Source organism: Pelodiscus sinensis, chromosome 20, assembly GCF_052426305.1.
Source record: "Pelodiscus sinensis isolate ZL-2025 chromosome 20, ASM5242630v1, whole genome shotgun sequence".
Taxonomy (NCBI): Eukaryota; Metazoa; Chordata; order Testudines; family Trionychidae; genus Pelodiscus; species Pelodiscus sinensis.
The window spans coordinates 19902971-19925945 of record NC_143071.1 but is presented as its reverse complement, the minus strand read 5'-3'; the positions used below and the strand labels follow the sequence as shown (position 1 = coordinate 19925945).

Genomic DNA, 22975 nt, shown 5'->3' with positions numbered 1-22975 from the left:
ACCCCCACTCCACCCACTTCCCCCACACAGGAAGGCAGCAGGGGAAGAAAATCCCCGGCGTGTGACAGACCGACGTTTCAGGTATCCGTGCCACTGTATGGGGAACGGGAGCAGTCCGTGCACTTCCTGGACCTTGGCATGCAACTGCAGGATCCCCAGGTACCGGTTCCTGTCCCCTCCCCCTACCCAGACCCCCACAAGTATCCTGCCCCAGCACTCATTGGCACCCTGTCCCCTACCCCAGCACTCACATCTAGGCTGGGGCTTTTCTCCGGCAAAGCCCCGAGCCGGAAAAAAGCGGCAGCCATGTTTATACAAATGAAGCGGGGGATATTTAAATCCCCCACTTCATTTGCAATTCCGACTTGTCTCATCTGCATCCCTTTTCCGGAAAAGGAGTGCAGTGTAGAGACAGCCTGAGAGTGTATATCAGCCAGGGATAAGAAGTGATGGAGAGAAGAGGAACAGAGAGAGCGGGGCCTCAAGGAAGGAGTGGGGTCTTGGGGAAGAGATGGGGTAGATCTTGGCTTGTCCTGACATTTAAAAAGTGATCTTGGGTGTAAAAAGGTTGGACTGCGTCTACATTGGCAAGATTTTGCGCAAATACTTTTAACGCAAGAGCTTTTGCGTTAAAGTATTTGCACAAGAGAGCGTCTACACTGGCAAGTGCTTTTGCACAAGAGATGTGCTTTTGCGCAAATGCATCTGTGCCAGTGTAGACACTCTCTTGCGCAAGAAAGCTCCGATGGCCATTTTAGCCATCAGGCTTTCTTGCGCAAGAAATTCATGTTGCCTGTCTACACGGGCCTCCTGTGCAAGAACAGTTGCTCAAGAGGGCTTATTCCTGAGTGGGAGCATCATAGTTCTTGCTCAAGAAGCACTGATTTCACAAATTAGAACGTCAGAGTTCTTGCGCAAGAACTCCCTGCCAGTGTAGACAGGCAGCATGTTTTTGCGCAATGTAGACACAGCCTTGGAGACCCCTAGTCTAGACAGTGCTTGGTCGTGTGAGGGTAGGGGACTGGACTTGATGACCTCTCAAGGTCCCTTCCAGTTCTAGTGTTCTATGATTCTATCTCCACTTGTGATTTACCTCAACTCCTATATCAAAGTAAAATTTAGTATCTTGTCTCCACCGGAGTGTTGCATTGAGATAAACTTGTTGGTGTAAAATCACACTTTGTTGGGGTGGGAAGACATGTCTTAAATGAAAGCATCCAGCTATAAAGCCAGCACAGAGGGCTGTTTTCAGCTGTGGTTTTGAAAGGAAATGAGCAGGCAATGAGGCAGGGACAGAAGGAGATTGTCCCTAATTGGTTCAGTTCATAAAACAAATATGTGGGAGGACCACAAAGAGGCTCTCGTGCTTTACACGCTCCACTTCCCCACCCTCGTGTCCCGCCCAGACACCAAGTGGCGGGACATCCTACCACCAATGGAGGGTGGGGAGCCCCGGTGGGCCAGCCTCTATTCGACCTTGGTTCCACGGCCCACCGGGGACATCAGCTGGAGAATCCTGCATGGCGCAGTGAGCACGGGCGTGTACTTGGCGCGGTTCAACCCCACCCCTGACACATGCCTCTTCTGTGGCGTGAGGGAGACACTGGCACACATCTACATCGAGTGCGCCAGGCTACAGCCCCTCTTTCGGCTCCTCCAGAACCTCCTCTTGCGGTTCTGGCTGCACTTTTCCCCCCACTTGTTAATTTACGCACATCCCATCCGTGGCCCCACAAAGTCGTGGGACCTCCTGGTCAACCTCCTCCTAGCTATGGCCAAATGGGCAATCTATAAAACCAGGGAGAAGAGGTTGGCTGGGGGAGGGGCCTGCGACTGTGGGGCCTATTTCCGTTCCTGCATCCGCTCACGTATCCGAGCAGAGTTCCAATGGGCAGCGTCCACTGGCTCTCTTGAGACCTTCAGGGGGCAGTGGGCGCTGTCCGGGGTTCTCTGCTCGGTATCCCCATCCGGTTCCCTCGTTTTAACCCTTTGACTCTCATACCTGTACCTGTTTTTTTATTATTTGTCCCCCGTAATTAATTGGCTTTTCCAGTTTCTGTGGACCCTCCCCACAGGATGGGGGGTGGTCTTTTAGATGTGGGCGGGCTAATGCCTGCCCACCTCCTGGATGCCAAATAGTCCAAAGAGGCTGCATGAGAGGCAAGTACAAAAGTGGCAATGTCTACAGTAAGGATTAAATCCAGCAGCTTCCTGAGCCCTCTCTCCCCATCCTGTGAGGCTCCCCAAAGGGAAGGAGGTTACAATATTGCCCTATATCAGCTAGAAATGTACCCAAGATGCAAATCAGGGATTGAGTTCGGAGTCTGGCTCCCTTGTTCCCTGCAGTTATGGGCTGTTAAGACCTGGAGCTGTGACTCAGCCTGTTAGCCGCAGCATTTGTGCCAGATGTTGGACTCTGGGTCTCACCCACCCTTCCTAGCAAAGCAGAGGGCATTCACAGCCAGGATTTTTGCCTGGTGGCTTAGAGGGCCAGCCAGGCTAACAGCCAGGGCCCAGCTTAGACACCCACCCACCCTCCCTCATTACCAGGTATTCGGGACCCGGGGAGGGAGGGCTGGGGCCAGGACAAAGGTGCCCAGGCACCAGGGTGATGGGCACCAGAGCTTGGCTCAGAGGGCTGGAGGGCTGCACTGTGAGACCCCCAGGGCCGCCTGGGGGGGATCCAGCCCCAGGGCAGCGGGGGGACCTGGGCTGGAGTCAGCGCCTGCAGGGGGAGGGGCTGCCCCATCGCCCGCCCGCGGGCCGGGCCCCGCTCTCACAACGAGGCCGGGAAAGGCTTAAATGCCAGCCCAGAGCCCTCCCCCGCTCCCAGCCTTGCGTCCTCCACTATCCCAGCGCGCCCCGCGCCATGGCCTCCGCTCGCAGCTCCGCTCTCCCGGCCCATGATGCCGCGCGGCGGCGGCAGAGGCGCAAGATGGCGGCGGAGCGGCAGGTGGCCGGCAGCGGCGGCGGGCGCCGCGGGGGAGGCGGCGGCGGCGGCGGGGTCGGCCCGGAGGAGAACAAGGAGAATGAGAAGCCGGCGGGGCCGAAGGCGGGGGGCCTCGGGGACAGCCTGGGCCTGGAGAGTATCCTGCGGGCCGGCCGCGAGTGAGGACGTGTCAGTCAGGCCGCGGGGAGGCCCCCACGCGGTGTGAAACCGCCGGCAGGGCGAGCTCCCTGCGTGGCTCGGCGCGCCCCTCCGCCGCGGGCCCTGCGGTGCTCGGGGCGGGGAGAAGCAAAGGCGCGGGGCTTTGGCAGACATGCGGCGGAAAGGGGCTGCACGCAGCTTTGCTCCCGTTCGCTCTCGCCCCGCACTGGGTGCGGTAAGGGGCGGTTTTCTGTGCGGCCACTGACGTTACCTTCAGTGGGGGAGCAAAGCGGAGGCTGGATTTGACGCGTGTGGAGGGAAGCAGTTTTTTAAGTTTGCAGAGTAATAGAAGAATCTAACTTGACACGCGTGTAATCCAAGCCTGAAGCTGCCCGCCACCCAAAGACAAATCGGATCCTAGTTAGAATATTAGTCAGAATACCTAGTCAGGCATGGTACTTGGTCCTGCTGTGAAGGCAGGGGACTGGACTCGATGACCTTCCAAGGTCCCTTCCAGTTCTAGGAGATAGGCAATCTCCATTAATTAATTTATTTATTTTATTAGACCTCACGCTTGAGGTCACTTCTGTACTGCTTCATTGGCACTTGTTGGTACTCTAAGGTTCTCATTTCTGTTTTAACGGGCCCTGATCCTGGTCATTGCTGAGCTCTCATTCAGTTTATATTCTGTCATCCAGAATAGAATTATTTGTGAGATAATGTAAGGAGTAGTGTGAGATTTGTTGTGGTTTAGTACATGGCTAGCCAGTTGTAGGTGTCAGACACTGATAGGTAGTGCTGACGTGTTTTAACAATGTAAATTTGGCACAAGAAAATTTGATGTAAATGTCGATGTAGGGATGTGATAGTGTAAACATGTAAATGTTTAACCTTCGTGGTAACATGAGTCCTCCCCCTTCCCTGCGTATTGTGAGGAAGCAGTGGGGGACGGAGGGGGGGGCAGAGGCAGGCCACGGCTGGCTTTTAAGCAGGTTCCTGGTGAGGACTGGCTCCTAGGAAGCTGCTTGTCCCACCCATCACAGGGTGTGGGCAGGCGGGAGCCAGTATGCATGTACATACTGGCTCCCACAGAGCCGCCTCCCTCTCCCCACATGTAAACATGTAATGGATGAAAATTTCAGTGGTTACACATTTACCAAAGAAAACACATTTTAGCATCCCTACTTTGACGCCCTTAGCCGCCTCTTGCAGACGCTGTGACAAATATCACTAATCCTCGTTAATGGAGAATTTCAGTCCAAATTTTATTTGATTGGAATACAGTCATGTGGCATGTTCATTTTGCTCAATACTAAATTTTGGTTTCTCCAAGAGAACTTGTTGTTACAGCCACAGAAGCAATAACAGTTTGTGTCATCCTGGTGTGATAAATATGTTTTGTGTAGTCTTTATGGAAGTTGCATGCTATTGAGCTGAAAGTCTTCTCTGGCAGTTGTAATCATTGGTAATCAACTGTTACAATTAGAATCACAGTTTTAAATAAAATTATACATCAATATCATACTGTTCTCAGGGAAAAGTATTCTGCCCAGATGAATTGATTTAAATCACTAGAAAAAAATCATTAATTTAAATTATCAAAAAATCCAAGACTGCATATAGTGCACCTGGCTAGCTCAGTCCGTAGAGCATCAGACTCTTAATTTTGAAGTAAGCCCCATTGAATTCACTGGCACTTCTGATTTTTGAAAAAACAAACATAGACTGGAATTTGCTTGGAAAAGCTGAGTTATGCTGAAATAAATTAGGGAATAGATTTATAGCATCACCATTATGGTCTGTGACAATGATGTGCCAAAATAAGGGGCATGAATTATGTATATAAAATAAGAAAATGACACTCATTGGCAACTGACTTTACGTTTCTTACTGTGGCTTTATGTATTGTATACTTGAGTGATAGATTCTAAACCTAGTTAAACAAGCCATAAAGATTAGCTAAAACTTTTTTTAGGAACATTCAGCACCGCAAAAGGCTTGGAAATGTACTTGTCAAATCACACTTATACTAAGAGGCATAGAGAGAGTTGAAGAATGCTGCATTGCAAAGTGAATTAGTTGTTACTAACCAGTTTATGCACTCAGCCATACCCACATCATTTTCTCCTAATGAGTAGTTTTTCTTACGATGTTTTATTCTTGGAACTAGGCCCTGCAAATCATCTTGTACTGCTTACACTTGACACATTTTCCTTTTTCACCCAGGGAAAGAATTTATTCAAAGTATTCCCCAGTAGTCTGTCTCTTATGCCCTGAAGCTATGACAGTTTTTCTGTGACAAAAGAGTGGGGGAATATAGGAAACTCTGTGTGTGCTAAATGTTTTCCCCCTTTTCTTTCCAGTCCGTGCCACTGTTCCTTTTTATGCGGTCTCCATCCTTTCCTATATATTTTCTCTGTCTCTAAGATAATATTTTGCCATGCTTGGCCAAAGCCCACCACCACGTGTAAACAGAACAAAAACAATCCTATACATCTTATCTTATTGCACATGTGTCTTCAGTCTGCTTAAAAACAGAAATTGAAAGCCCAAAACTTTCAAGAAGTAAGTGCTAATAGTTAGGCTGTACAGTCTAGAGTGCTTACTTCATTTTTGAGACTTTGTGTAGCATGTTTGTGATGAGATGTAACTTACTTTTAAATGAGAAAATTAGTATTTATTGATTAAAAAATAAACAATTTTAAATTTAAAAAAATCCAATTTCTTAAATAATCTTTTCTGCCTCTCTGAATTTGTAAACAACATAGCACTTTAATGGGTTTTCAAATACATAGTAACCCACATAAAGTCAATTTTATTCACATTTGTGTTTTTTGTCCTACTGTAGAGAGTACAAGATGCTCACACTCCTCTATAAAACATAAAATTGCTTTGTCTAAATGAAGCCTCATACACATTGCGATGTGTCAACCTACAGCCTAACTAGAAGCTTGGGATTCTTTCCAATTTCTGTGAAAGGGTCAGTGTGGTAGTTTTTTATAGTTGACTTACCCATTAGTATGTTGACTTAAAACTGTAGGGTTTCTCTTGTGAGTAGTTTGAGAAAATAACTCAGCTGCACAGCTGTTGCAAAACTGAGTTTTATCTTGCAGTAGGAAGGAGTGCAAATTGAAATGAGGACGCAAGTCAGACTTAACTTCTAGCAATAGTGATATAATTTAGCATTTGTAAATAAAGTAGCAGACCCAATGTCACATCAGTGGTGGTAGACATGCCCAAATCAACAAAAGTTAGAGCTACTATGACAATAATGTATTGTATAATTAAACAATCTAAAATAGATTTTAAGAAAATTTAAGGTAAATATTTAGAATTGGGAAGACTCACTTTGCGGAGTGTATTATTAAGGGAGTAATTTGTTGTAAAGCTTGCCTGTGCTACATAAGAGAAGAATAGCAATTATAATACATTCAGCAAAGCTCCTCTAGCACCCTTTGCAAGAGAAATCAAACAAAATTCAGCAATGATTCTAGAATTAAAGTTTTGCTGGCATAGATATGTCAGTTATAGGAGTGTGTTAGGGGGGAGTTGGCCACCTAGCTATGCCAACCAAACTATAGCGTAGACATTGTTGTATTGGCATAAATGTTTTCACAGGTATAGCTTCTTTCACTCACTGTATTGGAATACTGAAATAAATACTTTCGCATGGCTATAATTGCATCAATGCTAATAATTATCAATGTCCATAATTTATATCTACAGTATTCTGAAAAATAATAAAATATTTAGTGAGAATCTCTACAGACTCATCAGCTCTTGGATTTCTCATTGAAAGTTTGCACTAATCTCTTCTGTGTGCATTTGACCAATATCTGTTTCAATGTTTGTGTAAGAAAAAATCCAGTACAGTTCTGTCCTCGCCATTAGTTTAGTATAGAATGGCATACCAAGAACAAACAGCATGCTGTAAAAAATGTTCCTTAATGTGATTTCCAGTCCTTCAGATTGTTAAGGAATCCCAACAGCAGCATGGTTTACGGCATGGAGACTTCCAGAGATACAGGTTAGTATGTTAGTAAATAACACCAAGGCATTTTATATGTAATAGTCAATATACGTATCTTGATCATTGTAAATCACCTAGTTTGCTGCCGCAGGTAATTACTTTGAAAACTGGTTGCCAAATAAGAGCCATTGGTAGGGGCCTTACTGTAAATCAAATTAATCCTTTTTGACTAATCAAATGATTAGAATACTGAAGTTAATTTGCTTGCTTTTTGTTCCCTCATTTTTGTTATTGATCACACATACATTATTAGTAGCCACTTGAGAGTGTATATGTTACTTATTAGAAATTATTTTGAACACAGTGAGAGCATCATTTTAGTTTGTTGAAATCAATGACCATAACATGCCTATTTTCCATATTGCTTTATTGCTATGTTTTCTCTTTTAACCATCTGCCACATATCAGGTTTAATGTTCCTGTCATGTTTCTTAAACTTGGCTCTATATTGTTTCTGGGAGTGCCTGTTTCTAAATCATACATTTTGTCCAGCATTGCTTTCTGATTATTCGGTAAAGGTTGACAATGGAAGAGGGATACATGAGAGCCAAGTCATATTCCTTGGAAGAACTGATTTTATTTTCTGATTATTTCCAGGGGTTATTGCTCACGCAGGCTAAGACGACTCCGAAAAACTCTTAACTTCAAGATGGGAAATCGACACAAGTTCACAGGGAAGAAAGTAACTGAAGAGATTCTCTCTGACAACAGGTATTCAGCATGGGGAGAATCTGGTGTTGGTTAGCTGTGTATTAGCAACTTGCTTCTGGAGATAATTATCTTCACATAGGTCACAAATGAAAACAATTTGGATGTTATCCTAGTTCACAGATCTGCACTTCTCTAAACCACTTTGGTGGAGGGGTTTTTATCTCCACAGTGATGAGTGTTGTCAAAACCTAAAATTCAGCAGAAGTCTTAATAGTCTGACCGAAGTTTCAGACTAGAATATGTAGAGATGCCTGCAACACACTGATACTGTGAGGTGAGAGGCCCTGGAGGTTTTTCGCCTTCCTCTGTAGCATGGGGCACAGATCACTTGCTGGAGGATTCTCTCCATCTTGGGGTCTCTAAACCATTTGAGGACTTCAGTATCTGAGGTATAGGTGAGAGGATTATTCCAGGAGTGGGTGGGTGAGATTCTGTGGCCTGCATTGTGCAAGGGGTCATACTAGATGATCATAATGGTCCCTTCTGACCTTAAAGTCTGAGTTCCTGCCTCACTGCCTGGCACTAGCTACTGTTGTCAGTGCTGGCTTCTTGAGCAGTACAGTTCAAATATTTTTAGGGGATGTGCTTAGTCCATTTAGTCAGCACTTCTTTAGAATAACCATCTGAATATAGACAGCTAAAGTGCTGTTACTAGCAGGATTGAGATTGGGTACATATCCATTATCTTTGGACCAAAATATCTGCCTTCAATTTGTACATGTGCTTTCAAAATTCACTAGAATGATTTTTCTGGTAGAACTGGAAGGCAGCCAGAGCGTTAGGCTCATTTCCCAGCTGCTAGAAACAGTTGTGTGTTTTCTCATTTTTCTTCTGTTTGTGAGGGGGATGAAAATAGGGAATTTTTTTAGCTCATGGGATTTCTTTCCACCTGGTTTGTGGCAATGTTTTATAATTCCTCTGGTTCCTTAACTGTTGAAAATGGTGGTTTTATTTTTAATTATGTACCTTGAAAAGCTCTAAGAGGCTATTGCTACTTTTAGTCTTCCTTCACAGGAATTTGTGATTCTACAAAGCAGAGACTTAATATCAAATGTTTTCTACAGCTTTAGTGTCCATGAAGAAATCTTTCAGTGGTTGCATCTCAGTAACAAGCAGCCACACAATAAATAAGAGAGTCAACAAGGCCCTATTGTATTGCTTAGCTTATGACTACCTATAGAAATAGAGGAATCTGTTGCCCAAAGCTATAATTTTATAAGACTTTCTGACTGAGGCTATGTCTACACTGCAGGTATTTGTGGCAGAGAATATGCTAATGAAGCGCACATTGTCATTTGCATATTCTCTGTAGATGCTTTTTGCGCAAGAGGTTTTTGCAAACAAGCAATGTAGATGGGTCCGTTTTGCACCAAAAACCCTCCTTTGAGGCATAAGGGATCTTGCACAAAAGGGGAATTTTGCATAAAAGGACTCGTCTTCACTGCTTGTTTTTGTGCAGAAACAATTGGCAGAGAATATGAAAATGACAGCACAACAAATGCTAATGAGCACTTCATTAACATACTTTCTGCCAACAAATACCTGCAGTGTAGACAAGCCTGAGTGATAGAAAGGAACCCAAAAAAGTATTGGAAAATTGACTCCTTTTATTCATAGCCTTCCTGTGTCCTGTAGGTACTTGCTGTTGATACTGATGGACGCGGAGAGAGCCTGGAGCTACGCCATGCAGCTTAAACAGGAAGCCAACACAGAACCCCGCAAGCGATTTCATTTACTTTCTCGCTTGCGCAAAGCTGTGAAACATGCTGAGGAACTGGAGCGCCTATGTGAAAGCAATCGAGTGGATGCCAAGACTAAGCTAGAAGCTCAGGTTACTACTTGACATTCAGTTTTGTGTTATAGCAGAAACAAAAAGGATAAACTAACTTTTTGTTTCTAGTTGAACAAAGACCCTTCTCTGTAAACTGACATGAAATTATCTGCTCTGACTTCAGATTAAGACTGTCCAGGATGATTTTAGTTTACTGGTGATTGAGCTCTACTGTGTAGTTTGATTAGTTATCAGATGTGTTTTAGCAGTAGCTTTACAGTAATGCCTTGAAGCCTCAATAAGAATTAGGGTCCAACTGCACATATATTGTATAAACACAATGGGCCTTGCCTCAGAGTTTAGCTTAAGATTTAACAAAAGGATTTTTTTAATGGCAGGAATGTGGGGAGAGGATGAGGGTACAGCACTCCTAACTCACTTCAGAAAAGAAAACTGTGCTGCCATTTTGCTGAGTGCAGCATTCAGAAAACTCATAGCTTTGAGCAACATGTCTCACCAGATGTAAGCTCTACCAATTTTTTCAATTTCCTACAATTTATGGTTGAACCTCAGAGTTATGAACTGAACAGTCAACCACACACCTTATTTGAAACAGGGAGTATGCCATCAGGCAGCAGCAGGGACCAAAAACAAGTACAGTACTGTGTTAAACCATTTAAAAAAGAGAAAGCAGCATTTTTCTTCTGCTTAGTAAAGTTTCAAAGCTACGTTAAGTCAATGTTCAGTTCTTCCAAACGTTTGCGACCAGAATGTGTTTTCAGTTATGAGCAACCTCCATTCCTGAGGTGTTCATAACTCTGAGGTTTTTCTGTATATCCAGAGTGATTGCCTACTGGCCAGTGGAGATTAGAAACAATCATTGCTTTCCGATACTAGTGCCCTATGAAGGGAGCTCTAATTAAAAAATCATTTTGTAGCTTTTGTTTTGTTGGGCTACAGAATCTTCTACCAACGTGTAGGTAATGACTGCAAGATAGAGCCACTAGCTTGTCTTCCTCTCACATCAGGAATTTGTAACTATCAATGGAAAAATGAACTAGTTAATTATAACTTGTGCTGTGTATGCATAAAATTAAAACTGTTTTTCATAGTTAACATTTATTACTTGGACTAGATTTTTATCTATAGTGGTATCAGTGTTAAACACACAGAATGGAACTATGCTTTCACAACAGTTAACTTGTCCACTCTTGCTCTGTCTGCAGGCATATATGGCTTACCTCACAGGAATGCTGCATTTTGAACACCAGGAGTGGAAAGCAGCTATGGAGGCTTTCAACAAATGCAAGTGAGTTTTTTGGTTTTGTTTTGTTTTCTTCCTTACCATCATTGTGAACTTGCACTTAATACAATTTGATACAAGACTAGATATAAGTCTAGGTGAGCTGCTTGTTAACTGCGATTGTTTAGCTTCTGCCAGAGTTCTGAAAAATCTTTGATCAGTTATATGCTAACCAATAGCATAATGGTAGAGAGCTGAGCTGTGGTGTTGAAATGACTTCTCACAGAGTAATGGTTTAGTCTTGAGCAGCCATCCTTTCTCTTACCAACCTCTTAGTACAGGCAGTCCCCGGGTTATGTACAAGATAGGGACTGTAGGTTTGTTCTTAAGTTGAATTTGTATGTAAGTCGGAACTGGTACATATTGTAGGGGAAACTCTAGCCAAACATTTCTCCAGAGCTCAGTTTTATTCTCCCACATGTCACTTCCCTCAGTCCTTTATTCTCAAGCTGAGATGTCTGCTGAGAAAAGCCACTCCGCGTCTCCCTGGTCTGCTGGGTGGGGCGCTAGCTTTGTGTCTCCCTGGTCTGATAGGGGGAAAAGCAGCTAGTGCGGGGTTGCCTCACCCCGTTTGTAAGTAGGGATCCGATGTAAGTCGGATCTATGTAACCCGGTGACTGCCTGTAGTCTAGTAAATGCCAGTGCTACAGTGTAAGTTTTCACTTTCCTGCTACAGGACCATATATGAAAAACTGGCCAGTGCTTTCACAGAGGAGCAGGCTGTGCTATATAATCAGCGTGTGGAAGAGATTTCACCCAACATTCGCTATTGTGCCTATAATATTGGTAAGTAAAATAAGGAAACGCTTCAGGTTAAGGATTGCTTTTGAGGCAAGAGTTTTGGAATGTTTATCTTATTTATATATTAGAATGAGTCCATTAGTAATGCTCTAAGCAAACCCTGCAGATGTATCTATATGACTGACAAGGCCTTTAAGTTCTGTACATGATTAACAAATTAGAATTTGCAACACTGTGGTTTTATGCAGTGCTGATAAATACATACTTGGGGCAAGAGCTATACTTTTTCCTTCTCGCCCCTCAGCACTAGTCTGTGTTCTAGAGACATAGATTAAAATTGTCTGAAGTGACAAATGAAACAAGTGTGGTCTCAGACCTAATCTGTCAATTCTGTTGCTCAGGTGACCAATCTGCTATCAGTGAGCTAATGCAGATGAGACTGAGATCTGGTGGCACAGAGGGTCTTCTTGCTGAAAAATTAGAGGTAATTTACTACAGGCTCCAAAATTTGTAACACGTGGTTTGGAACACAATTGAACATACATTCTTCTGCTTTGCTTTTTAAATTAAATATACATATATTGTACAACTGAAAGAGAGAAGCTGTATTACTTTATAGGGAGCAAGTCCTAGAAAGGAGTGGAACCATGAAATGTCCTCCAAGTTTTAAAGTAAATATAAGGGTAGTCATCTATTCAAAAATTGCATCCATTTAAGTTGTGAGCCACTCACCTTTGTTTGCACTTTTCAGTCACTGATCACCCAGACTCGAGCAAAGCAGGCAGCCACCATGAGTGAGGTGGAATGGAGGGGAAGAACTGTCCCAGTGAAGATAGATAAAGTGCGGATCTTTTTATTGGGGCTTGCAGATAATGAAGCAGCCATTGCTCAGGTAAGTAGGAAATCACTTCCAGGTGTTGTATGCCAATGTTCTAATATCACCTGCTTCTCTAATCTATGTGCTGCTATTCAATCTGAATAGACAAAAAAGGCTATGTAACTAGTCCTTTCACTGCACAAAACAAGTACTGTGCTAATCAGCACATCAAGAGTTGTCATGCTGTAGACCAGTGGTCCCCAACAGGGTGCCTGCGGGCGCCATGGCGCCCACCGGGGCATTTGTGTGCGCCCGCCGACAACTTGGGCCGGCCCTGGCGCGCGGCGCACTGGAGGCGCCGGCCCCAGGCGCGCGACACGCACCGGCGCCTGGTGCGTGGCAGCCCTGGGGCACATGCGGGCGCACGGCGCCAGTGCCGGCGCCAGTGCCGGCCCCAGGCGCGCAGCTCGGGCAGTGGCGCCAGCCCCAGGCCCACAGCACAAGGCCTCGGGCGGCCCTGGCACACATGCCGGTGCCGGGTGCAAGGGCATCCCCGCTCCTGGCGTGCCCCAGGATGCGCGGCCCCACCTCCCAGGCGCCCAGTGCGTGAGTCGGCCCCACCCCCCAGGCGTCCGGCGCGTGAGTGGCCCCGCCCCCAGGCGCCCGGGAGCCTCTATAGGTTGGGGACCACTGCCGTAGACAATCTCTCAAGAAATGGAGAAGATTCACGATAAACATCTGGGGCCAAACTCATCCCTGGAGTTATATCAGGGTTGCATTTAGCCCCAAAAGTTTTACAACTGCCCAGATATTAGAAAATACTTGCCTTTGTGCACAACCAAGCTCAATTATTCTCACTGCAAGGTATTTTTCCCCGATTGAAGGGTGCTGAAAATGCTCCTCACTTCCATTGGCTGAAAATCGTGAGCTGCTGCTGTTTGAATCTTGAGTAGTCATTGCTGCTTGCTTCTTGGCTTGCTACTGATTACAATGGAAGTTTAGAAGGCTTTCTCTATAAGCAGGAATAAAGTTTAATAGAGTAGGCATACAGCTCAAATTTAGCATACAATTTTAAAAAGGCACAGATCTGGTTTAATTCTCTCCAACTTTATTTTTTACAGAATGGAGTCAAATGGGTGGAGGTAGAGAATGATAGCTGTGCTTGAAAGGAAACATAAGTCAAATGGAGTTTTGTTGTGAAGCCTATAGAAGTTTATTTGTATTGATCTCATCTGAAACTTTTTTATTTTTATGCGGTCATTTATTTCTAAATAAGTAATGCCAGGTCCCAGGAGTGGCAGATATTAGGTGGGGGAAGACAGTGCCTTCCCAAACTGCCAGCCTGGTCCCATCCATACTCCACCTCCAGAATGCTACTGTAGGTACACTGGGGGTGTAGTGTTGCCCTTAGTGCCCACTCTCTGGCGCTGGGATGGGGGCGGGGGCCACGCACTGCCCACCCTCCCTGTGCTCGGGGACCCACCCTGCCTTTGGTGCTCCGGGTGAAGGGGCTTGGCTTCATTTAGGTCACAGGGTCTGGGACAGAAGGGGCAAGGCTGCAGGCTTGCCTCCCCCAGGTCTGCCTTCATCCACTGACCATGCCAGGGCCTTCCCTATTGATAAACAAAACACGCAACCACGTAGGGCACCAAATTGCCCCAAATTTCATGGTGCCCTATACAGTCTCGTGCTGCATATGGGCTCTGGCTGTCCTCCCAGGGCTCAGCACCCAGCTCCCACTCATCAGGCAGAGGCAAGTGTCCCTCCCAAGCTGGAATGCCCAGCATGGAATAGGGTGGTACCAGTGTTGGGCTTCATAGGGCACCAGCAACAGTAGGGTTGGCCCTGAGTAATGCTTAAATTCAAGTTGTGGATTAAATTGATCATCTCACGAAAAGAGGAAAACTCCCTTCAAGCAATATAGTTGTATGACCAGTAGGTGGTGGTGCAAGTTAGTTTTGTGTTCAACTTTCTACCACTTTCCTTTTGGTTGTTAGGGAGTCGTTTGGCTAGCTACTTGATTCTTTGGATAGCTTCCTCTTACAAGAGTGGCAGACTGGAATGCTGAATTTCATTTAATCTTCTTCTTCAAATAGTTATTGACAATTTATAATGGGTTTCTGGAAGACAATGATCCTAGCCAGGGCCGCATTGTGACTTTCGTGGGCCCTAGGCACTTTTGCCTTCATGGGCCCCTTCCTCCATAAAAAAAAAATATTAAAAATTATATTTTATGACTACATTGGTATAAAGACGACTATAATCCAGGGTGGATTATGTTTGTCTTTATACCAACGCAGTCGAAGTATGTATCTTGCTTATTGCGAGAAGTAAACTGCGCTGAGGCTAAGTGGGCCTCCTATCTGCCATCATTCAGTTGGCGCCTATGGCCGAGGCCATATTGGCCGTACAGTTTACAGTCACTAAGCTTCTGATTTTAAAAGAAATTAAAACATTTTCATGGGCCCCCTAAAAGTATTGTGGGGCCCTAGGCACTGTGCCTACTGTGCCTAATGGATAAGTCGGCCATGATCCTAGCTGTTATAAATAGAGAGGGAATGGTCTCCAGACTTTCAAAATTCTAATATTTTGATTCTGCTAATAGGGGCCACTGTCTGAGATTAGTCAGTTGTCCTGTTTGTAGAGTAGAACCTCAGTTAGAGTCAACCACACACCGCATTTGGAACTGGAAATATTCAATCAGTTAGCAGCAAAGACCTAAAAAAGCAAATCTGGTACAGTACTATTAAACTACTAATAAATTACAGTTAAAATTGACCCGATAAAGAAACTGTTTCTGTACTTTTCATTTAAATTAAGACAGTTATTAAAAGCAGCATTTTTCTTCATTAGTAAAGCTTCAACGCTGTGTTAGTCAATGTTCAGCTTTTCTTTTGAAAGAACAATGTTTTGTTCTGAGTTACAAACAACCTCGATTCCTGAGGTGTTCATAACTGAGGTTCTGCTGTATTGTTGAATGCGTTTGTTAAACCTAATAACCTGGACAGTCTTTGTGCAAAGGTTAAACAATCTGAAAAGCAGTTTTTGTATTTACTGAGCATGTCTGACAGGACTGCTGTTCCAGAGCAAGAAAATGTAACAAGCTATATTGGGATAATGCTATTTTTTTGCCCCTTTTCAAAACCCTTCATTGCCATTTAAATTAGGGATGTTAAATTTAGTTTAATCAGCTAATCGACTAGTCAATGGAATTTCCATCGATTAGTCGATAAATGGGGGAGCTGCAGTGGGATTAGCTGCCGGCCCTGGGAGCTAACCCACTATGGCTCTGCCTTTTAAATGTATTTAAGAGCCGGCAGGGCAGCATTTGAAAGGGGCTACACTAAGCCCGGGGTCAGCTGAGGACACCAGCTGATCCCGGGCTCCCACAGCGCTGCCCCTTTGAAATGCCACCATAGAGTTTCAATGGGGCAGTGCACGCAATTAATTGCAATTAAATTCTTTTAATCGCTTGACAGCCCTAGTTTAAATACATCTCTCCTTTTCCTGGAATCTGTGTATGCCAGCATTGGGGAAACAGCCCCTTAAGTATGTCAGACATGCAAACATGAGTGGTTGTTCTATAGTATAGTTTTGCTGTTTAGAAACAGTTGGAGCACATACATACAGTTAGGTGATTGTGGTCAAAACATTTTAATAGCAGTAACTTGGGGAGAAGTTTGAAAAGACTTAGTTAAGGAAGGATTAACCAACTCTTCCATAGCACCAGCCCCAGTAATAGGAAAGTGTGTCTTTGAGGTATTTATTTTTATGCCTCTTCTATGTTGTATTTAGGCAGAAGGAGAGGAAACAAAGGAACGTCTGTTTGAGTCTTTACTCAGTGAATGTCGAGATGCCATTCAGGCTGTTCGGGAAGAGCTAAAACCAGACCAGGTAAACACCAAACATCTGAGCGCTTCCAAAATTGGAGGGATAGCATTTAACCTTGTAGGGTCTCTTGTAAAGTTAAACCCACAGCTATTGTAGCCATAGTTACTCTTGGATCCATCAATAACAAGGTGTGCTGCTGAGTGGCCACAGTTTCTCTTCATAATTGAACTCTACATGAGCATTTTCTTTGCCATTCATCCATTGCTTTTTTTTTTTTTTATTAGAAGATTGTTGCCAGATGTCTGTCAAAATTTGGACTGTTGGGTTTTTTTCTCCATTTACCAGTTTAAGTAAATCTCACAGAACTTTGTTCCAATTTCTGCAGAAGCAGCGGGATCATTCTCTGGAAATAGATTCTGGGAAGGTATCCAATATCCAATATCTTCACAGGTAAGAGAGTCTGCATTCTTAGGACAGTGTTGTATTCCCGTGTGAATTACAAAAATCTCATCTTAATCCTCTTTTGTATTGAGCCACCTCAGTCTTAAATCATTTCAGACCTAGTGGATCAGATAGAATCTGTTTTTTCCCCACATTCATTCTTGGGAACATTGGACCCAATGTCCCATCTTCACATCTTCCCCTTCCCCTGAGAACTTGCTCTACATGGAAGTTTGTAGCTAGCTAGTAATAGAAACTCTGTCCAAGAATTGCTGTGAATGATTTCCAACAATTTCAAAGCTTGTAAATGGTACTTTCTAGTTACCTGACCTACATCAAGCTATCAACAGCCATCAAACGCAATGAGAGCATGGCAAAAGCTTTGCAGAAGGCATTGCTGCAGGAGCATCAGTCAGAGGATGATGGCAAGCGTACAGCACGACCTCAGGACCTCATTCGCTTGTATGACATCATTTTGCAGGTAATGCCAGGGCAGAAAAAGTGCAGTGTGCCAAAAGAATCAAACAAACCAGAAAGGGGAAGCTACAGTCAGGGTTAATATGATTTACTAAACTTTCTGTGGTATCCGGTAAGCACTTAAGAAATTTTAAAAAGTGGATTAAACAATCTGAAAATGCTGATTTGACAAGAAGCTTTTTGAATTTCATGGTCCAATGCAAATGTTCTCAAACTTCCATGTGTCACCATGATTCTGGTGCACTTCCAACTGCTAGATTAAATTGACAACTAAAAGTAACATTAAAAATTTCCCTAATGTTACTACTTGGAAGCAATTACTGTAGTTACCATATGGATGATCGATTGGTCTGGCTAGTTTAATGGAAAGGGAGATATTGCATGAAAGAAACTAATAATGTGGCTCTTACTATGAAAGTTTGAGAGGGTGCTGTCCTAGTGCATTTTTTGTCAGGAAGTCTTATATTCTGCCCGAAGGGTAAATCTACTCATTGCTCTGACTCACTATAAAAGGGTAGCTGTCTTCATTCAGACACCAGGAGAAAGTATTTGTTTGGGTTTGACACATTCCAGGTCTTCTATATTTTTTACAGAATCTGGTGGAACTGCCACAACTTCCTGGTCTAGAAGAGGACAAGAACTTCCAGAAGGAGATAGGACTGAAGACACTGGTGTACAAAGCTTATAGGTACCAAGGCTGTTTTCTGTAGCTGGTAATAAGCAACAGAATTCTCTAGGGCTAACCAGGGATGAACTTTGGGAAAACACATAATATTCCAGTGCACTGTGCAAGACTGGATGGGGGAAAGGAGTACTCTCGCTCATGACATGAGTGGGCCTGCCAAGTGCAAGCTGAAGAACTTCAGCCCGATCCAGGTGTATAGCTCAGTATTGGGGCAACCTGTTTAAAACTACATACAAGAATGTGCAAGAAATATGTTCAAGGCAAAGCAGTTAATCATTGTGAGTGTTAACTTTGCTCCTCGTCCTGCCAGGTGTTTCTTCATTGCCCAGTCCTATGTCCTGGTGAAAAAGTGGAGTGAAGCCCTTGTTTTATATGACAGAGTTTTGAAATATGCCAGTGAAGTTCAGGCCCAGGCAGGTGCTTATAAGAACAGCTTGAAGGTATGAGCCAAACCCTTCCACACTTGAGTTCAGTTAACTAAACAATAGGGCACTGTATTTCAAATATGATCTTTAAATGGTGGGAAGAATATTGCCTTGAGCTCTTGTAACACTCTTGCTTGCTACAGGCTTCATGATGAAATGGGTTAGTGAGAGAATGGCTCTCTCCGTTCTGCCCTATATGATTCGGGGTGAAGCAGGGGGACCTATATTTCTGCAGCAAAGGTATCCTAATGGTCATTAACATTTATTGATATGTAAAGATAGGAATCAGCTGCTGCTTATACAGCTCCTCACCAGAATAACAAGGTGCCTACCTTTATAGTTTTATAACAGATTTTTAGATATTTTCATGTCCATCATGTGTCTGGGTTTTACTTGTGATAAGAGTTATGTGGTACCATAAAGCCCATTATAAATGTTCATCTTTCCTCTGAGAAGTGTTTGGCAGTGATGGCTTTAGCTCTAAAATTCCTAGTTTGTCAGAGTTAGTCCTGATTTTAAACATTTTGTCCCATTTATTGTTAAAACTTTGGTTTGATGCAATTGTTTAAGTCTCAAAGATATTCTTAAATCTAGGAGTTGCCTGATGTCCAGGAACTGATCACTCAGGTGAATGCAGAGAAATACTCCCTGCAGGCAGCTGCTATATTAGGTGAGTTATGCAATCCTGCAGGAGAACTGGCTTCCCTCAAATTCAATCACTTACATATTTATTACTCCAGTCACTTGGGCTTTTTCATCTGTAAAAGCTTCATTACTAAAGTTGCTTACCACATGTTTTTGATGTATAGTGTGTTTGAAAAGCTGTTCCTTTCTAATTCCAGCCTCTTCTATGACCTCTGCTTGTACCGTTAGGGCTGCCACTAGCAGACAGAGCCTTCCCAGCTTATTATGTAATCAGATTTGAGAGATCTGCTGAAGGACTCTTACCCTTTGCCATCTTGCAAAGAATGCTTTTAATAGCACTTCTCACCTGTCACCAAAGATAAACAGCATAGTGTACGGCACCTTGTATCAGAGTAGGGAATGCATTGTAAGTTGTGATTCTCCGTTCTTACTGGATCTGGCTTAACCAATTGACATTAGGGATGGTTCATTGGAAGAGGAAAATTCTAATTTTATTTTGACACAGTTGTACTGAGTCATCATTCAGTGACAGTTGAATTGGAGAATTTGTGGTCTATACCAGGTTCTCCTCCTCTTTGGCATACAAAAATTGCTGATAGAAGAACCAAGGAAGTATGGGTGAAAGTTTTTTTTTTTTTTTCCTTGTCCTAACATTGTGGACTTGCTACATACCTTTGGGTTTTTTGCCCCCACCCACTCTCCATATAGTTATAACTTTCCATACAGTACTGTGCCGGTGCTGAGACTGGGGGATAGTTTCTGTGCCCCTTCAAAAATAGGAAAATAAATACCCTCTCTTGTTTTGCAAGCTAGGCAAATTGTCTGTTAGAGTACTCAGTCTTCCATATGTAGAAAAGCATGAGACCCTGGGTGACTTCTGAAGACCTTTTATGAGTTTTGACACTACTAATCTGTCTTCTGTCTGTATATTCATATGGCACTTCTGTGTCTCTTTCAGATACAAATGACACATACGAGGCTGAGTCTCCATCCCAGGTTAAGGATGGCAAGGTAAGTCACTGCTTTGCACACTAGGGTGAAAAGGAGATTTCATCAGCCTTAGAGAGTTTTCTACAAGAGACTAATTTTCTAGTAAATGGGAAGAGCAAAGCTTAACTTTAACCTCAGTAATCGACATGTCTGTTTGACAATGTCTCGTTTAAATGGTAACTCACCTAAGGTATGTACACTTCGGTAAGATTAGTATGCTCAGAATGAGTTGTGCAATATGGTCTGTTTTAGGTACAGAATGCCCTAGGCTGATTGTCTTTCCCACAGTAATTGAGGTGGGGATGGAAAAGGGTTCTTTGTCCCCTCAAAGTAGCAGCTGCAGGACTGCAGCTGGCTTGGGTAGGGATATTGACTGCCACTGCAGCATCTTATCTGGGGTCTACATTTTTGGGTTTAAACTGCAGTGCCTGGTCCATGGGAATGTTGCCTCTAGTCTGCAGTGCTTTTTCTCAATTAGCTGTGGTAGTGATGAATGAGTATCAGAATGTCACCAGTGCTGAACCCTTTCCAAGGAGTCGAGACACAGTATTTGTCAATTTCAACTCCAGTTGGCTCAAGGTTACTGCTCACCCTGAGTGTCTAGATGACCATCGAGCCAGCCATAATATGTCATCAGCTTGTTTAATATTGGTGTCTGGCTCTCTTTTCAGCCACTCTCTGAACGGTTTGAGACATTCTGCCTGGATCCCTCTCTTGTCGGCAAGCAAGCCAGCCTGGTGTATTTCCCTCCTGGGTTCCAGCCAATCCCATGCAAACCCTTGTTCTTCGACCTGGCCCTCAATCATGTTGCTTTCCCACCTCTGGAGGACAAGGTGGAGCAAAAAGCGAAGAGTGGCCTTACAGGATATATCAAGGGCATCTTTGGATTCAGAAGTTAACCAGTGGCCTTCAAAGAAAGGGAGGTTTTATTTTGATGGTGGAAGAGCTCCAACAGGGTCCAGAACACAAATATCTGCATCTGAAACCTGATAAGGGGAGACTTACCATCTTCTTCCCTGTATTGTGTATGTGCCTGTGCACTTGAGTTCTTTCTCAATGTATTAGAGGGAAACAGAATTCCACACATGTACTATGTAACTGTGTTAACACCTGGAGCAGAGAAATTCCATTGTCCTCTGAAAAGCTGGAGTTTGCTTTTTGACCAGTACCCCATTCAGAGTCAACACACAGCGGACCAGGCTTAGACAACTTGATGTTCATCCATGATTGAATTATAATTTGATGACCTAATCAGATCATTTGTTAGGGGTGGGAGAAAGCAGGCAGGAGTTGAGGAACCAGAATTCACAAAAGGGGCTGCCTAAGCAAAGGGAGTGAAACACTATCTAGGAGGACTGGATTCCAGCTGCGATGTATTGCTTTCCACTCCCTGACTTGAAAATATATATAGTTATGTAAAGAGAAATCTGTCTTTATTTTTTACAAATTTGCATTGAGAAATGAGAGCTAATACTCTTGTGCTAAGAGCAGAAGTGGTAAATACTTTAACAGATTTTAATGGTTACCCATTCTGTGGTGAATTTACATGTTGCAGCATCTGTGACTCCTTTCTCACTTAAGACACTCTATTAAATGCCTAACTACAACATAGACCCCATTCAGAAAAGGCTGCTCATAGTAACCTACCTGCTCATGGGTGATTTTAAAAGGAGTTCATAAACTGAAAGTCAGTTTATCCTACATGCTCTTTTCCTTTGTTTTCAGGCAAGCCTGATTAAGAAGTGATCCTTGTCTGGAGTTCATCTTCTCTTGCTTATTTCTCACCTTCAGTCTTCTGACTTTGCTACTGCATCTGATTGCTAAGGAAATAATTTTTTACCTGTTTTGAAATGCAGGTAATTTCATATCACTGCAAAAAAAAAAAAGGCAATTGTTCCTAAATAAAATTTAGAAGCTTTCCATGAGATGTGTGGGGCGGGGTCTTTCCTGGGGTGTACTGTAGTCGGCTGCTGAGGTGTAGCACTTTGATAGCTTACAGGCTGTTTTGGCTTTCATACTGCCTCTCACTGCTGCAATGAGGGCTTGATAGTCCACAGGCTGGAGACAGAAGGAAAAACCAGCTTCTGCAGATGTGGATTGTGCAGTGTTGGAAATATTCCATAAAAGATGTTTGTATTTGTGAAATTGGAGAGCAATATGGAATTAATATCAGGTTTTCCAGTCTTTTTTTAAACATAATGTATATTTGGGATCTCAAGTTGATCTGATTCATTGATTCTTGAAGTATGATAACTTCTTTCAGCACGACTCCTATACATAAAGGTCAAACGGGGTGGGAGAGGGAGGGATAAAGAAACGTATTTCTCTGTATATTTTACAACATGTAAATCAAGTGAGTTTCCTGATATTCTGAATTTTCTTTAGTCTCTTCTTGGAAGGGGGATTTTATACAAGAAAATAATCTTAAGATGAAGAAGAAAAGCTTGATGTTAAAGAATATTTTTTAATTTATCAAATGATGAATTTCAAACACAGCTGTGATCCTGGAACATGCTGATTTGTCAGTTCTCCATCAAGCCTGTCTAATTTAAAATGAGACCTTGTCATGTGATATACTGACCCAGCTCATTTCTGGCTACTTTCCTTATGGTGTTTTCTTTGACTGTACTTTGCTCTGAGCTTCTGTCTCCCCCTTTTTCAGATTTTACATTAAATCAATTTGATAATTATTTTACTGTTTTGAATGCAAACGAGACTTTGTGTTTGTTCACCTTTTCCTACCCCAAGCATATGGGTGTCTGGACTCATTCCAGTGAAACTTGCGTTGAATCCAGTTTCTGATTGGTTGTTGTTTCAAATGGTTAAGTGTTATCCTCTTTATGTTAAATATCCTGTGATACATAACTGCTTAGTTTGGACACATAAGAAACCCTAAAATAATAAAGTCTTATTCCTGATTTGAGGTGTGTAATTTATATAAAGCGGAGGAAACACTGAGCATTCTTTACCTAAAGAGTTTTCAGAAGATCCATCTTGCCCTGTCATCTCTGAGGCTGTTC

The 22975-nt window shown here is 43.3% G+C and overlaps 1 protein-coding gene across 1 annotated transcript; it reads left to right on the top strand.

Moving 5' to 3' along the window:
- The first annotated feature begins 2854 nt into the window (after positions 1-2854).
- Positions 2855-22873, top strand: SRP68 (signal recognition particle 68). Its single transcript, XM_006136457.4, has 16 exons — positions 2855-3086; positions 7049-7115; positions 7716-7829; positions 9465-9660; positions 10827-10909; positions 11580-11689; positions 12046-12128; positions 12396-12536; positions 16257-16355; positions 16678-16742; positions 17055-17214; positions 17804-17898; positions 18206-18335; positions 18915-18990; positions 19924-19976; positions 20627-22873. Exons 1-16 carry the CDS (start codon positions 2870-2872, stop codon positions 20852-20854), a joined length of 1917 nt encoding a protein of 638 aa, XP_006136519.2. The 5' UTR covers positions 2855-2869; the 3' UTR covers positions 20855-22873.
- Positions 22874-22975: the final 102 nt, after the last annotated feature.